This window comes from Colletotrichum paranaense (assembly GCF_030867605.1).
Source record: "Colletotrichum paranaense strain IMI 384185 chromosome Unknown Scaffold_7.1, whole genome shotgun sequence".
NCBI lineage: Eukaryota > Fungi > Ascomycota > Sordariomycetes > Glomerellales > Glomerellaceae > Colletotrichum > Colletotrichum paranaense.
In genome coordinates, this window is record NW_026848965.1 from 1,530,738 (window position 1) to 1,543,641 (window position 12,904).

A 12,904-nucleotide genomic window follows, 5' to 3' on the forward strand; every position below is an offset into this window, starting at 1 on the left:
GATGCTCGAATTGTTAGCTCAACGTTTGATATGATTAATAAATGCGAGAGCAATGGGATGAAAGGGCTGAAATGGAAGTGTAAAATCACCAAACAAGTCTTTGCCTGGCAAATCCTACCTACTTCAGAAGTGAGGCGGAAAGTGCAACAATATTTATGGCCTCTTGAAACTTCACTGGTCGACAGAATAGCGCTACTCTCAGGCGGCGTCCACAGAATCATGGATTTCGGTAAGACTCAATAGTTTGTTTCGCATGGTGGGCGCCAATACTTTTGCATTCGCCCAATGGGAGAGGCTGCGGACAATCACTGGCTATGACCATGCATGCCGCACAGTTGTGCGGGAAGGAAATTCTCATGAAAGAAAAGGACTGTACATCCTAATCGCGGCTACCAGGCATTAGTGGTCGCATCATCGCCCATAATGACAGATATCCAATACGTGGAAGGTTTCCCTTAAGCCCAAGAACTGGCTGCTGACTCCTAACTATAATATCAGGTAGGGATAACCCAACAGTCGTGAAACATTTCTTCATCCATGTTGTAGACCTCTATGATTGCATTATGCTACGATGATCGAATTAAGAGAACCCGATGCAGAAAAGTTTGTCAGTCTCCTCTGGAGCCCTTCGAAACCCGACGTTCATGATCAATTTGGCAGATCACCCACAAGAGGTCCGTGTGGTACATCGGCGTACAAGAACTACTGCCATCGTCAGTGGGGCTTGATTGCGGGATACTTCAATGGCCATTACATAACTCTCAACAGTCTTACAGAGCTCAGCTCTCTAATTCAATATCTCCTCAAGACAGACACAATCACAAGAGGCCAGATAGATGCTTACTTGAAATCTAATCAGCGTCAAGTATTAGATCAAAAAGCAGTGGATACCACAATCAATCTCACTCTTCGCCTCCTGCTCATGCTTCGATTTGGCCCTGTTGAAGGGGAGGAATCTCTTGACCATTACCTTCTTTGGGGTTCTGGTTCCTTGAAGGATTGCGTACGGGCTCACCTAGAGGATTTGCCTCATCTCAATATTGAAGGGATCCGTTTCCCGAAGAGCTTCAATGCGTGGAGTCTAGTCACAATTGGGGGCATCAAGATTGAACTAACAGACAATCTAGCCGACCACCTGTTGCTGATAGAGGACGAGAATGATTTGAGAGTTTTGATATTCCACCATGTATCATTCCTTCGATGCCATCAAAGGCGAGTAATGGAGCTCCTCGCAGATAACTGATGGATACATTCATATTGATGCGAGTGCCAAACCAGTTCGTTCTACCCTCAGGTATTTCTCAGGGAGACTGAAGATACGTTGCAATTACTATTCCCTGAGGCAGAATTTGGGGGTTTGGGATGTTCCAAACGTCGTCGGTCGTCATGGCTTCAAAAGCTGCTTTCCAAACAACCGTGTCTTCCAGCTGATTGGAGACTTGGCGCAAGCGGGACACTTCATGCGGAAGCCCGAAGGATCGAGAGATTCAACTTCTGGAGGAACCGATTGGTTGTCCTCAAGCAGGCGTACGATGATGCTACTCCTCGTACGCTGTCTCAATGGTGGTATGACCGGCGGAACAGGGTCATTTGGTGCACTTTCTGGTTGGCGATCCTGGTTTTGGTGCTCGGAGCGTTGGTGGGCGTCGTTCAGTGTGTTCAAGGCGGCTTACAAGTCTCGAAATCATGAACCACTCAAATCTCGAAGAATATAGATAGTGGATGAAGAGGAAGGCATGCGGTAAGCGGTGACGATAATGCAATGAACATTGAATCTAATTGATGCACACCCCTCCCTCATTCTGGCTCAGGCATGCGTTCCTTTCTTTTCGGCAATCTTTCTCAGCTCATGCTGCAGCTTCATAATGGTATTCAAGTCTATGCCACGTCTAAAGCCTTAAATTGAGGCGATTAGTCTATTTTCATATCATAATTAATTCAACTTGACCCATCGGCTAAGTTGCGGCGGTTGATCAGATGTTCCTGCCTGGCTAGATGGGCGGGCAATGTAAGAGAGTGCATCCAAGCATCGCTTGTGCCCCAGCGACGATCCCGCCAATCCGCAAGTCTTTAGACTACGTTCTAGAACTTCTGAGTCAACAGACCCAGTTCCAGAATGACGTTCGATGGGAAACCGAGGCATCGGACGACTCGACTCAAGTGACTTCTCAGCGACCTTTACTCAGCAAGAACCCTAAAAAGGGACCAATTCAACACATAGCAGCTGAAGAAAATCCAAGAACAGACGATAGCCAAGGCACCAAGCCAATTCGGCGGACTTGGCACACCAAATGCGGCGCCAAACCATGCCGGCCATCCGGCGCCGAAGACCAACGGGGCCCCAATTGGTCACTCCACGAAGACGCTCGGGTCCGCAATGTATCGGAATGTGGCGGCACCTCGGGATTCTTCAACGGGGCCCTTCGGTGTGGCTCGGCATTGGCCGAGGTCCAGCAACAGCACAAGGCATTGTGGCTCAGCATCTAAAAGCCACAATCACGTTGTCTGGGATGGACCTTGACTCTTTTAAGGCTTCGCCTTCAGCCGCTCGAGCCGTTTAGCGACTTGGGGGCGCTGGTTGCGGCGTTCTCAGTGACGTGGGACTAGGTTTTTCGCTGTCTTTCGTGCGGAGACCGATTGCGCGGCCCCTCATGACATGGTGACATGAGCCAAGTTGCTTCCATTATCCTAGTGTCGACTTGGGGCATTGGCAACTTAGCGTTCTCCGGTCGGGACGAAATGACGCACGAAGGGTCTGGCAGCACTATGCTGGGCAGATGAATGCATCGAGCAGGCGATCTATAAAGTGGAATGATTCTCCCCTTCATCATGACTGATTATCCTATTCATCATCACTACAAACCACAATTACAAGAACACTTGAGCCTCTCATTGAGAACCAAATCCAAACTCACAAAGTTTCCAACCAACACTCGATCTACCGGTTGACGTAACAACAATCAACTACTACAAAGTCGCACAATCAAATCACCTGCGGCAGACCTAAAGTCAACAAAATCTTCACAATCTACAAGCTCAACTACCTTCAGCCTACCTTTACAAACAATACAAGATGTGCTTCGGCCTGTCGAGACGCAGAGGATACGGAGGTGGCTACGGCGGCCCTGGCTACGGCCCCCGCCCTGTTATCGTACAGACCCACCACCACGGCCACCACGGCGGCGGCATGATGGGTGGACCTAGACCATGCGGCCCCCGACCCGGCTTCGGCGGCGGCGGCTTTGGCGGCCCCGGCAGACATGGATACGGCGGCGGCAGGGGTGGAGGATGGGGAGGCCGCGGTGGTCGCTGGTAGACTCGGAGGTGACTTATGACGATTTTTACGGAATGATTTGCATGCATTAGAATTGTATACCACGGCGGGAACATGATTTGAAGGGCACAGGCGTTTCAAAGCTTCAAAGCTTCAAAGTTTCAACAATCAGATTAGTAATCGACATACACCACAGACACACTACCTTACGTCATTGCACAAAACCACATGCATGTCTGATCAGTTCGCACTCGCACGGGATGGCTGTTTGCCTCCCTTGAAATTGAAAATGCTGAAGATTAGATTATTCCGACGGGCCGTTGGTAACTTGCGCAGTCAGAATACATTGCCATGCCTTTTTGTGTGTCTCAAGGCCAAGGTGCACTGTCGCTATCGAGACCACACTCAAAATTTACCTCCTTAAGCAGACGATGGTGATGTGTTGTGAAAAGATTCAAGGGGGAATTTGAAGAGCCAGAGAAAGCTACGGTACTTAGAGCCAAACCACATGCCTCACCGCGTACACACCGTTTTCGAATGCCCACTCTATCGCTGCTATCACTTGTCGTGCTATGCTGTAGCACGAGGAAAGGACTCGAGGCCAAAGTGAGAATTGTCAGTACTGTGGACGACACCGCATGAACAAAAAACCATGAGGCATCCCTTTCGTTTCTCAACATCCCAACCTTTGGAAGTGCGAGGAGCTAATCCCTTCTCTCGGAATCTAGATCCCGTTCAGTCGTCGCAATCTCTACTTCTCTACAGCATCATTTGTGGTAGAGATGCGGGGAAGTCCTACCACCCAACTCTACATTTCATACTAGAAGCAAAGGCTTCAACCAGAAAGCAGCATTCAATCTCTAGAATAGTGCCTTAGGTACCTTTAGTCTCTGGTATCCGACGGGCCGCCGGTCGAACTTTTGCACATATTACAGGGCTGCCCCATGAGAACATCCTTCGGGCGTTACCCCAAAGTCGCCCAAGACGGAACTGCAATTGGTGTATCAGATGGTCTGGATACTGCACGGCCGAAGAAACCTGGCCTCGGCACCCGAGGGGGAAAGCTTAGGCGGACGATATACTTAAGCTCCACCGCCCTGAACACCTCACAGCTCGACATGTTGATAACTAAGGCCCACAAACAATAGTCACTCGTGAAAACACGCCGCTATGGAAAACATTTTATCTGCACTGAGCGCCACACTGGGCACCGGCATTGGCTTATCCTGCGCCCTGGCGGGGGGAGTTGGTCTCCTAGCACACTGGGGCTACTTCATCCGAGGCCACAGGAGCATGGAAGTCTTCAATATTTTGGTTGTCCACGGCGTCGCAGTGATGCTGCTTTTCATCAAGTCCGTCACAAGTCTGGGATTCGCAAAGGGTACAACGGCCCATCTTGCGATATCCAGCTCTTACTTCGCAGGCCTGTTTACCAGTATCGTGGTATACCGCCTAATATTCCACCCTCTGCGCCGGTTCCCCGGTCCTGTTCCAGCCATGATCATGAAGCCCTACATCATGTGGCTCAACAGAGATTGGAAATTGCATGAAAGATATCTCGAAATGCACGAGAAGCACGGAGATTTCGTGCGCGTTGGTACGGATCCAACAACTCGAGCGAGCGCTGGTGATAATGGAGGCTGAGTACCAGCTAACAAGACCCCAGGCCCAAACGACATCTCAATCGTCAACCTAGACGCCATCACCAAGATCCACGGGCCACAGACAAAGTGCACCAAGCGCAATACCGGATTCTACGACGCTTTGAGGACAAAGGGCGAGTTGAACTTGGATTCTCTTTCGCACAACGAGGTACACCGCGACAGGCGTAAAGTCTGGGACCAAGCTTTAGGAAGCAAAGGTGACGCCGCATCCCCTCTCATTCCACTAGGCCTCAAATCTTCAGGTAGTTTGTCCAAGGAAAGGTTGAACATGCTAATACTCCTCCAGCCCTCGAAAGATACGAAGAAGAAACCCGCACCGTCCTCCGAACCTGGCTATCTCGCCTCGAAGAAGTCCAAGGAAAGCCAATCAACGCCTCGCACTACGCGAAACTCATCCCCTTTGACAATATGGGCCGTGTAGGCTACGGCCGAGACTTCGGTACCGTCCGAGACGGCAGAGAGGATAGGATGCTCGACCTCATTGAGACGACGTTCAAGTTGGGCGCTCGACTGGGGCAGACGCCTTGGCCGCTCGTGTTCCTGGCGAAGCTGCCGCGGATGGGTATGCAAAAGGAGTTTGAGGATTTGGGGGTTCGACTTGTGGATGAGAGGATCGCCGTAAGTTAAGGCCTGTTTGAAGGAACCTTTGGGGAAGTATGGCTGATGACTGGACAGGTTGATTCTGATGAGTCTCACGATATGTTGAAGTACTTCCTCGACGACTACAAGTCTGAGAAACCAAAGTCTTTCTTCAATGTCAATATCATGTATTCCGACTCTCAAGCCATCCTCATCGGAGCGACGTACGTATATATGGGGACTCTTGTTTGGAGAAATACACATGCTCACTAAAGGCCAGAGACACAATATCCTGCACTTTGGGGTACGCCTTCTATTACATCGCCCGCGACGGCGGACTCCGTCAGCGTCTTTACGAAGAGATTGCGCCTATGCACTCCAAGACTTTGGAAGGGGAATTCGCTTTGACGGACCTCAATAAGCTTGATCTGCTTGAAGCTGTCATCACCGAGACCCTTCGCATGTATGCGCCCGCGCCGATCAATGGGCCCAGAATGGCTCCGTCGGAGGGTGTGACGATTGATGGGACCTACATCCCTGGAGACGTGACTTTATGTACGCCAATCCACTGCTATCATCGAAGTAAGTCCAGAAACTCGCGTGGGACGTACAAACTTTGATCGCTGATAATCACTATAGGCCACAAGTACTGGAGGTACCCTCATGAGTTCATACCCGAGCGCTGGACTACTCGCCCAGAGTTGATCATTGACCGGAGGGCTTTCTTGCCTTTTAGCTACGGTAAGCATATGTCGCGTAAAGCATAGGAAGAATGGAACAGCTGACAATCTGGTGTCTAGGTCGGTATGACTGTGTAGGAAGGCGTCTGGCTTGGAACGTTCTGCGGCTCACCATTGCCTATACTCTCTGGAACTATGACTTTGAATTTGCCCCTGGAGAAGACGGCGAGACGTTTGAGGAAGAAGCCAAGTTCCAGCTAATTATTAAGCCCGCAAAGTTGGATTGTGTTTTTACGAAGAGGCCCGAAACCCGATTGTGAGACTATGGAAGAGAGGGGCCAAGGCTGTGTGTGCTCTTGACGAGTCTTTGTTCATAGTTAGGGAGGTCAAGAAGACTGCAAGGAGGGTCCGAAGGAGATACGAACGACAAGGTTATTTAGTGGCCCGATTTCTTCTTCTCAATGAAATCCATTGTACTCATCGTAACCATTATCTTCGTCGCTCATGTGAAGTCGTGTGACAAATGAGACCTCCCTTCTAGGAGCTCCCAATCACTGCCCGCTTCCCATTAGGTAAGGTAGTCCATGGTACCAAAAGATCAGTGCCCTCCCCTCATACCACAAACCACCCTCACAACCGCCCAGAACCTTCGAAACTGCCTCTAAATCAGGGCCAGAGCAAAGGAAATTTCCTCTACTCTGCCGCCTGGGTGGCCCACGCTGGTCTTGCACATCTCCGACTCAGGAATCAGCGGGCCGTTATAGTCCGTCGGATGATGACGAGCGTGGCACATGGCATGTGTACGGTAAGAATCAAGGTTCCTTTTAGCCTTCTAAGCCGGTCCCATCATCTGCTCATTAGGCCTGTCCCGATTATGTGTGACTCCCCATTCCGGACCCCATCGCTTCGCGACCCAATCAAGGTCTCTATCGTGAAAGTCCGCCGGAATATAGACCCACTTCTCTTCGTCTTTGAGCCAGGTTCTGGCGGGCATGTACGCCTCGAGCATGTAATAGTTATCTCGCGAGTAGGGAAGATCGATGGTAGGCGGACCGTTCCCCTCCAAGAAGGCGTCTGTGAGGGACTCCGCGTCGGCCTCGGACATCTCAAAGTGGCGACGGCGGTTACCCTTGTTCGCTCTCTGTCTCTTGATCGCAGCACAGGTGTTGTTGAGATGGACCTCGAGTAGATGAGCGTAGGCGAGCGGGGAGCGGATGGCGTGGAGAACAATGTCTGTGATTCTGTCTTTCCAGACCATGTTCCACGACGCGTCTTGACCCCGACGCATGATGGTAATGGGAACCCCGGAGTCGAGGTTGAGGCGCCACTTGTTGAAGTCGACAATGATACAGCAGGCCTGCCAGCGTAAGACGCAGGTGAGGCAGGTGCATAAGACGTAGGGCTCCGGTTGAGGGATGTGAACGTATCGCCGGTGGATACCGAGCATGTCGATTCTGGCGTCATTCTTGAGGACTGGGTGAAGCTCTGGGTCGATCTCGTCGAGTGTGATTGGGAGTCGGAAGCACTTGGAAAGAACGGAGTATCGTTGAGAGATAATTTTGCGCGAGAGAAGCTTCTCGTTGTGTTGGATGAGCTTATGGAGTGTCTTGCAGGTCTGAGCAGTCTTTAAAACCTCGCTGGGAAGCATGTTGCTGATGATGTCGACAAGAGTCTCATTGGGAAGGTCGAGGAATTGAGTTGTCCGGCGAGCTGAGGACTTTGCAGTCTTCTTCTCAAGTTTCCGCTTCATTCTCTCAGTCTTCTTTGAGCGTAGATTGAGCGAGCCCTTTGCTGTGACACGCTCGCTATCGGTGACTTCCTTTGTGGCTTCGGTGTGTCTTGAAAACTCGCCTTCAATCAGCTCACCGGTGCTTGTGTAGTAGGAAGTTGTGCCATCACTGTTGATGACTGTGAAAATTGAGTTGTCGACGACTGGCCCTTCTGACGTAGTTGCTGCCATCGTTGGTTGTGGTGAGCTTTTCACAGCCGGAGATACTTTGGCAGGATTGCCTTTCGTGGAGGCCGTATCCTTCCGCTTGTGAGAGGTTTTGGGTCCCTTCGATGAGGTTCCTGAGATTTCATCAGCTTCCTTCATCTTCGGTGAGATTCCCGTGAGCCTTAAGCCCTGGTGTCTTTCTCTTATCAAGTGATGGAGGTAAGTTGAGGGTGAGAAGCTGTGTATTCGATGCCGCCACCACCGAGTACGAATGAAGGTGTGGGGGTTGCGTCACACCGAGCCTGCCCAATTGGATGGGCGAAGAACCTTGCGCACAGACCATATATGTACCTTCAAGAGGAAAGAGCAGGGGATTTCATTCCTTCCCCAGACCACTTGCAGATTTTATGCTTATGTCATCATTAACATCCTTCGTTCCGGAAGGCACGATGAAGATGCAACACCCGAGTGTTCGTGATGGCTTCAAAGAGTAATTTACGAAATGATTATCGCGATAGATTAGTGGAAGAAGAATTGAGGGCAACGCACAAACAACAAACGATTCATTATCGGAGGGCTTCTGCGACTATCCGTGTATCTGTGTCCACCCTGAAAGCCCCATCACTATCTGAAGAACTCCCAACGCAAATATTATTTGGCAGGTCATTGTCTCAACACCACTATTGATCAAAGTCAGCGATGATTCAATATCCTCAGCAGCAAAGCCAAAACGAACGCTTGGGTATCTAGTCACAAATCAAACTCAAAATCCAGAACTTTTACCTTCCAAGATCAGTGTAAGTGAATCCATTTCCACTTTCAGTCCATCCGATCCGTGCTATTTGCCTTGAGTGACTACTTATGAGCCACCATAGCAAAAGCTTCTGCACTGTATCAAGATAATGCCTGGTTCACGCTCTCAGATTGAGCAAGGGTCGACGCCGTATCTGAGCTCCCAAATTGGAGACATTCTGCCATCAGGAAGGGTAGCACCGGGAGGATACTCCTTGCTCAGCGCTTGACGAGCAGACTCGGACTGGTTCCGATAGCAGGCGAACCGGATTTCAAGCTCTCCCATTCCAGTCTGAGGGTCTTGAACATGGGCTATGACATCCTCGGTGTCGAAATCGAGCTTCGTGCGGAAGTAACGCAGCAGAGTGTCCTTGTTGACAAAGGACAACTCGCCGGTAACGACGAGAACACGAGAGTGGTAGCCGCCGACATCTTCCTCGGCCTTTCGAACCCGGTTGCGAACAATCTTGACGGCGTAGCTACTGATGATGAGACGACGGGCCGGGTTTCTACAGTGAGCGTAGAAGCGCTGGGCCGCGGCCAGCTCGAAAAACACCAACTTGGCGGCCGAGGTGAAATGCTCGTGACCATCTGGAGGATTGATCACAGTAGCCCAGACGCGTCCCATGCCGCGAATTTGACCCAGGAGCTGGCTGTAGGTGACGTCCGCTGGGAGATTGGTCAAGAAGAAGGAAACATTCTTGCACTCCGGAATGTCATCCGAAAGGTTGCGCGGGTTCAAAGCATCGCCCTTGTAGTTAGCCGAGACACCCTGGGCCATTTTGAGATCTTTCTGGGGATCGCACTCGGGGCGGAAGAATGTTCGAGTGACGGCGTTCATTGGTCGAAACTCGCCAACTGGAGCGTAAGATTGGAAGCCCTTCTGAGCAACCGCAGGTTGAGGCTCATGCTGAGCCCAGACAGACGTGGCTTGAGGAGTGAGTAACTCCCTCAGGGTATGATGGTCCCAACGACCTGTGCCGATTGGAGCTTGGCTGTTCATGGGCTTCGTGCCATTGCGGTGGGTTGACGGCATCCCAACACCTGGCTGAGGGATGAAAACTCGGTTGCGATTTGACTCGGAGCCAGACTGCCGCGGCTGTGGCTGCACCTGACCAGCCAAACTCGCACGAGGGCCACCTGGGAAGTTGTTTTGAGCACCAGCATTCATGGGCTCTCGAACAGGCAAGGCTTGGCCGCGATAACGAGGCAAAATCCAGCCAGGGGCTCTCTCGGGAGTTCCATCTGCCGCATTGAGCTTCTGGCCTTGAGTCTTGGTGTTGGAGCCGCCGACGTTTGCAGAAGTGGAATCAGGAGAGATCGTGGTGGGTGGAGAGGAGTTGGTCTTCTCGCTGCCCTTGCCCTTATCGATTCCCGTATTCTCGCCAGCTTTATAGTCGGTGGCGTTGTAGTAGGCTGGACCTTGGCGGGCGACGGACGAGATGGAAAGCCGATCGGTGCTTGAAGACCCATGGCTGGAGGATGAGCCGACTCGGGGGTGAATGTAGGCGCTTCCAACGATGGTGCGATGGCTATCAGTCCGAATGGCATGGGTATGGGCGAGATCAATCCGGGCCATGCTTTGGAGCAAATTCGCTTCAATCGCAGAATCCATGACCAATCTGTGGTTGGAGTGGTTGCTGCCATTTTGATGGTTGGTCAGGTTCTGGTGAGCATCCCGGGCAATACCCGGGCAATAGACAGAGCTGGAAAGAATAGCTTGATCATCGTTGCCTCCAGTAGCGTTGGCATGCGTTCGAATATTGCGAGGAGCATTGACCAAAGCCTGGTAAGCAGCAGCAGTGTGCTCAGGAGATCCAGCGAGAAGATCGAAACCAGCCATCGTGAAGTTGACAAGTTAGACAGTAAACTTTCTTGATGTTAGTTGAGGTAAGAAGCTGCGAGTGTGGTTACTTTGGAATTGTACAAGGAAAAAGCCTGCTCTCTGGTTGAAGAGACTTACTAGAGACCGATGTAACGAAGGTATGTGTCTTGAACAGCAAAAGTAACAGTTATAGGTTCTGCGTGCAGTTTGTTGATGACAGTTTACTCGGCAAGATGACAGTCAGTCATTTGATCCGATTGGTGACAGAGTTCAAAGACTTGATGAGCAAAGGAAGAAACAGGATGATTGTTTCAGGCGAAATATTGGTTGTCCATGAGTTAAATGAAGGAAGGAGAGGAATTGGCCTGGTTCCGGGATGGAGGAGGAGGTTTTATGATGAAGAATGGGAGGATGGGCGGTTCGAGGGCGGTTCAGGGCGGCTCGAGACATCAGGCAGGTCGAAGGAGGCAGGTATGAAGGGTGGAAGGAAGGTACAGGTCGTTGGGCGGTCGGGAGGCTATCAGGCACATGGTGTTAGTCCAAAGGGGATGGGCTGCCTGTGTAAGGACCAAAGGTGAAGTTGAGATTATGAAGGATAGCAAAAAGGCTTGGAGCCTTGGATATGAAAGTCCGAATAGTGGGCTGCCTGGAGCCTAAGCCTACCTTGCAGCAGAGTGAAGATGAAAGAATTCCCGAGGTCAGATGACAGGTTTGAGGAGTTGTCTATCAATAAAGTGAAGGCTTGGAGCTTCAAGGCATTGAGGGAATTGCTCCCCAATTAAGATCAACATATACGGCCTTCATGAACTTGACCAAAGATCCATCTTTCTTTGAGGAATTACGGCACCCGGTAAAGAAATTCGCATTGAAGGTGAGATGAAAGTGAAAGTGACATGGGGCACAATTTGCTAAAAGCACATTTGAGGAGGTCTCCGTGTCCAAGAATCAGGGTAGGAGCTAGCATTGCCCGAAATTGGATGGAATGTGCAAGGGTATTCTGAAAGTTGCTTACAGACGGTTGGTTGGTAGATGGACCGCTTTGTTTCGCAGAGCTCAGATGGATAGTTGAGTAGGTTACTGTATGGAAGGCAGCGATTGTGAAGTTGCAATAGGGGCTAGGCCCCAATTTCCATCAAATCAAAGTGCTCACAATGTTGAGGCTGTGAGATGTATCGACTTATTCCTGCGCTTTAAATAAGGTGACTTGTGAGCAGAAGTGGAAGGAAGAAGGAGCTATCTCAAAAACGCAGTTAACTCCCTCTTGTACCGACTTCTGTTACCCACATAAGTGCCTTATCTTGTAGAGTAGGATGGGCTCTGAGGGGGTTGAAATTGAACCGACAAAGATTACCACGTCTTACTAAAATTTCTTACCCCAGGATTCTACAACGATGTTACTTGCAAAGAGCTTCGGGTTGTTTAGAACCCTGGCTTATCAGCCTAAGTTTCTGTCTGAACTCGGCAGACTAAAGATGGACCCACAGATAGCAGACGAGAAGACTTGAAGTATCGAGAAACCAGTGACATTTGAACAACGCGGCTCCTTGATCATGTGTTTGAATCAACTTTCAAATGAAACATGACATATTGAACCAAATTGCGTTTCGAACTTAAGGTGATTCGGGATCTGAAAGGAAAGATGGCGTCACCTGCCTTCAGCCCCCATCGAAAGAACAGGTTCAACCGACAGATCACGGAGTGTACGAGATGTTTTCTCTGAATTCTGGCTTCATTCTTGGGTTCCAACGAGATTTCAGTCTAGATATGGTCCATCACGACGATCTTTGAGCTCCTCCAGTCTCCCAGCTCCGGGCCACAAAGACATCTGTAGTCTTCCATATTGCCTCACTAAAAGTAGCAGCGGGAATGTCTGTCAGTTTTCATGACAAAGGCATCGCATCAGTCCCTTTCAAACTTGGATCTAGACCCATTGTTGAAGAATAAAAGGAATTAGGTAAAGGTCATCGATGAATCTCAAAGATGCTTGGAAGTAGACGCGAGTAGTAAATTTGAGATCTATGGATCTTCCAAACCTGATGTTCCATGATTGTATCTCACAAGGCACGCTTAACATCTGCTGCTCTTCAAAACCGTTTTAGGAGGCCCAACGAAGCGTTTGAACGCAATGGTCTACTCATCCAACGTATTACGGCG

The 12,904-nt window shown here is 50.3% G+C and overlaps 7 protein-coding genes across 7 annotated transcripts; 4 read left to right on the plus strand and 3 right to left on the minus strand.

The window, feature by feature from the left end:
- Positions 1-571: 571 nt before the first annotated feature.
- Positions 572-1,690, plus strand: CPAR01_09341 (uncharacterized protein; the record flags this gene model as incomplete). The annotated part of the gene is made up of 3 exons (XM_060493606.1): positions 572-1,212; positions 1,279-1,294; positions 1,436-1,690. The coding sequence occupies 3 exons, from the start codon at positions 572-574 to the stop codon at positions 1,688-1,690; spliced, it is 912 nt and encodes a 303-aa protein (XP_060347736.1).
- A 175-nt stretch (positions 1,691-1,865) lies between these two features.
- On the plus strand, positions 1,866-2,487 carry CPAR01_09342 (uncharacterized protein; the record flags this gene model as incomplete). Its single annotated transcript, XM_060493607.1, has 2 exons — positions 1,866-1,868; positions 2,104-2,487. 2 exons carry the CDS (start codon positions 1,866-1,868, stop codon positions 2,485-2,487), a joined length of 387 nt encoding a protein of 128 aa, XP_060347737.1.
- A 586-nt stretch (positions 2,488-3,073) lies between these two features.
- On the plus strand, positions 3,074-3,316 carry CPAR01_09343 (uncharacterized protein; the record flags this gene model as incomplete). Its single annotated transcript, XM_060493608.1, has 1 exon — positions 3,074-3,316. One exon carries the CDS (start codon positions 3,074-3,076, stop codon positions 3,314-3,316), a length of 243 nt encoding a protein of 80 aa, XP_060347738.1.
- Positions 3,317-3,642: 326 nt separating this feature from the next.
- On the minus strand, positions 3,643-3,954 carry CPAR01_09344 (uncharacterized protein; the record flags this gene model as incomplete). The annotated part of the gene is made up of 1 exon (XM_060493609.1): positions 3,643-3,954. One exon carries the CDS (start codon positions 3,952-3,954, stop codon positions 3,643-3,645), a length of 312 nt encoding a protein of 103 aa, XP_060347739.1.
- A 490-nt stretch (positions 3,955-4,444) lies between these two features.
- CPAR01_09345 (L-ornithine-N5-monooxygenase) lies at positions 4,445-6,517 on the plus strand (the record flags this gene model as incomplete). Its single annotated transcript, XM_060493610.1, has 7 exons — positions 4,445-4,871; positions 4,941-5,180; positions 5,225-5,556; positions 5,614-5,745; positions 5,793-6,099; positions 6,157-6,258; positions 6,318-6,517. 7 exons carry the CDS (start codon positions 4,445-4,447, stop codon positions 6,515-6,517), a joined length of 1,740 nt encoding a protein of 579 aa, XP_060347740.1.
- Positions 6,518-7,029: 512 nt separating this feature from the next.
- On the minus strand, positions 7,030-8,157 carry CPAR01_09346 (F-box domain-containing protein; the record flags this gene model as incomplete). The annotated part of the gene is made up of 1 exon (XM_060493611.1): positions 7,030-8,157. One exon carries the CDS (start codon positions 8,155-8,157, stop codon positions 7,030-7,032), a length of 1,128 nt encoding a protein of 375 aa, XP_060347741.1.
- Positions 8,158-9,052: 895 nt separating this feature from the next.
- On the minus strand, positions 9,053-10,768 carry CPAR01_09347 (uncharacterized protein; the record flags this gene model as incomplete). The annotated part of the gene is made up of 1 exon (XM_060493612.1): positions 9,053-10,768. The coding sequence occupies one exon, from the start codon at positions 10,766-10,768 to the stop codon at positions 9,053-9,055; it is 1,716 nt and encodes a 571-aa protein (XP_060347742.1).
- Positions 10,769-12,904: the final 2,136 nt, after the last annotated feature.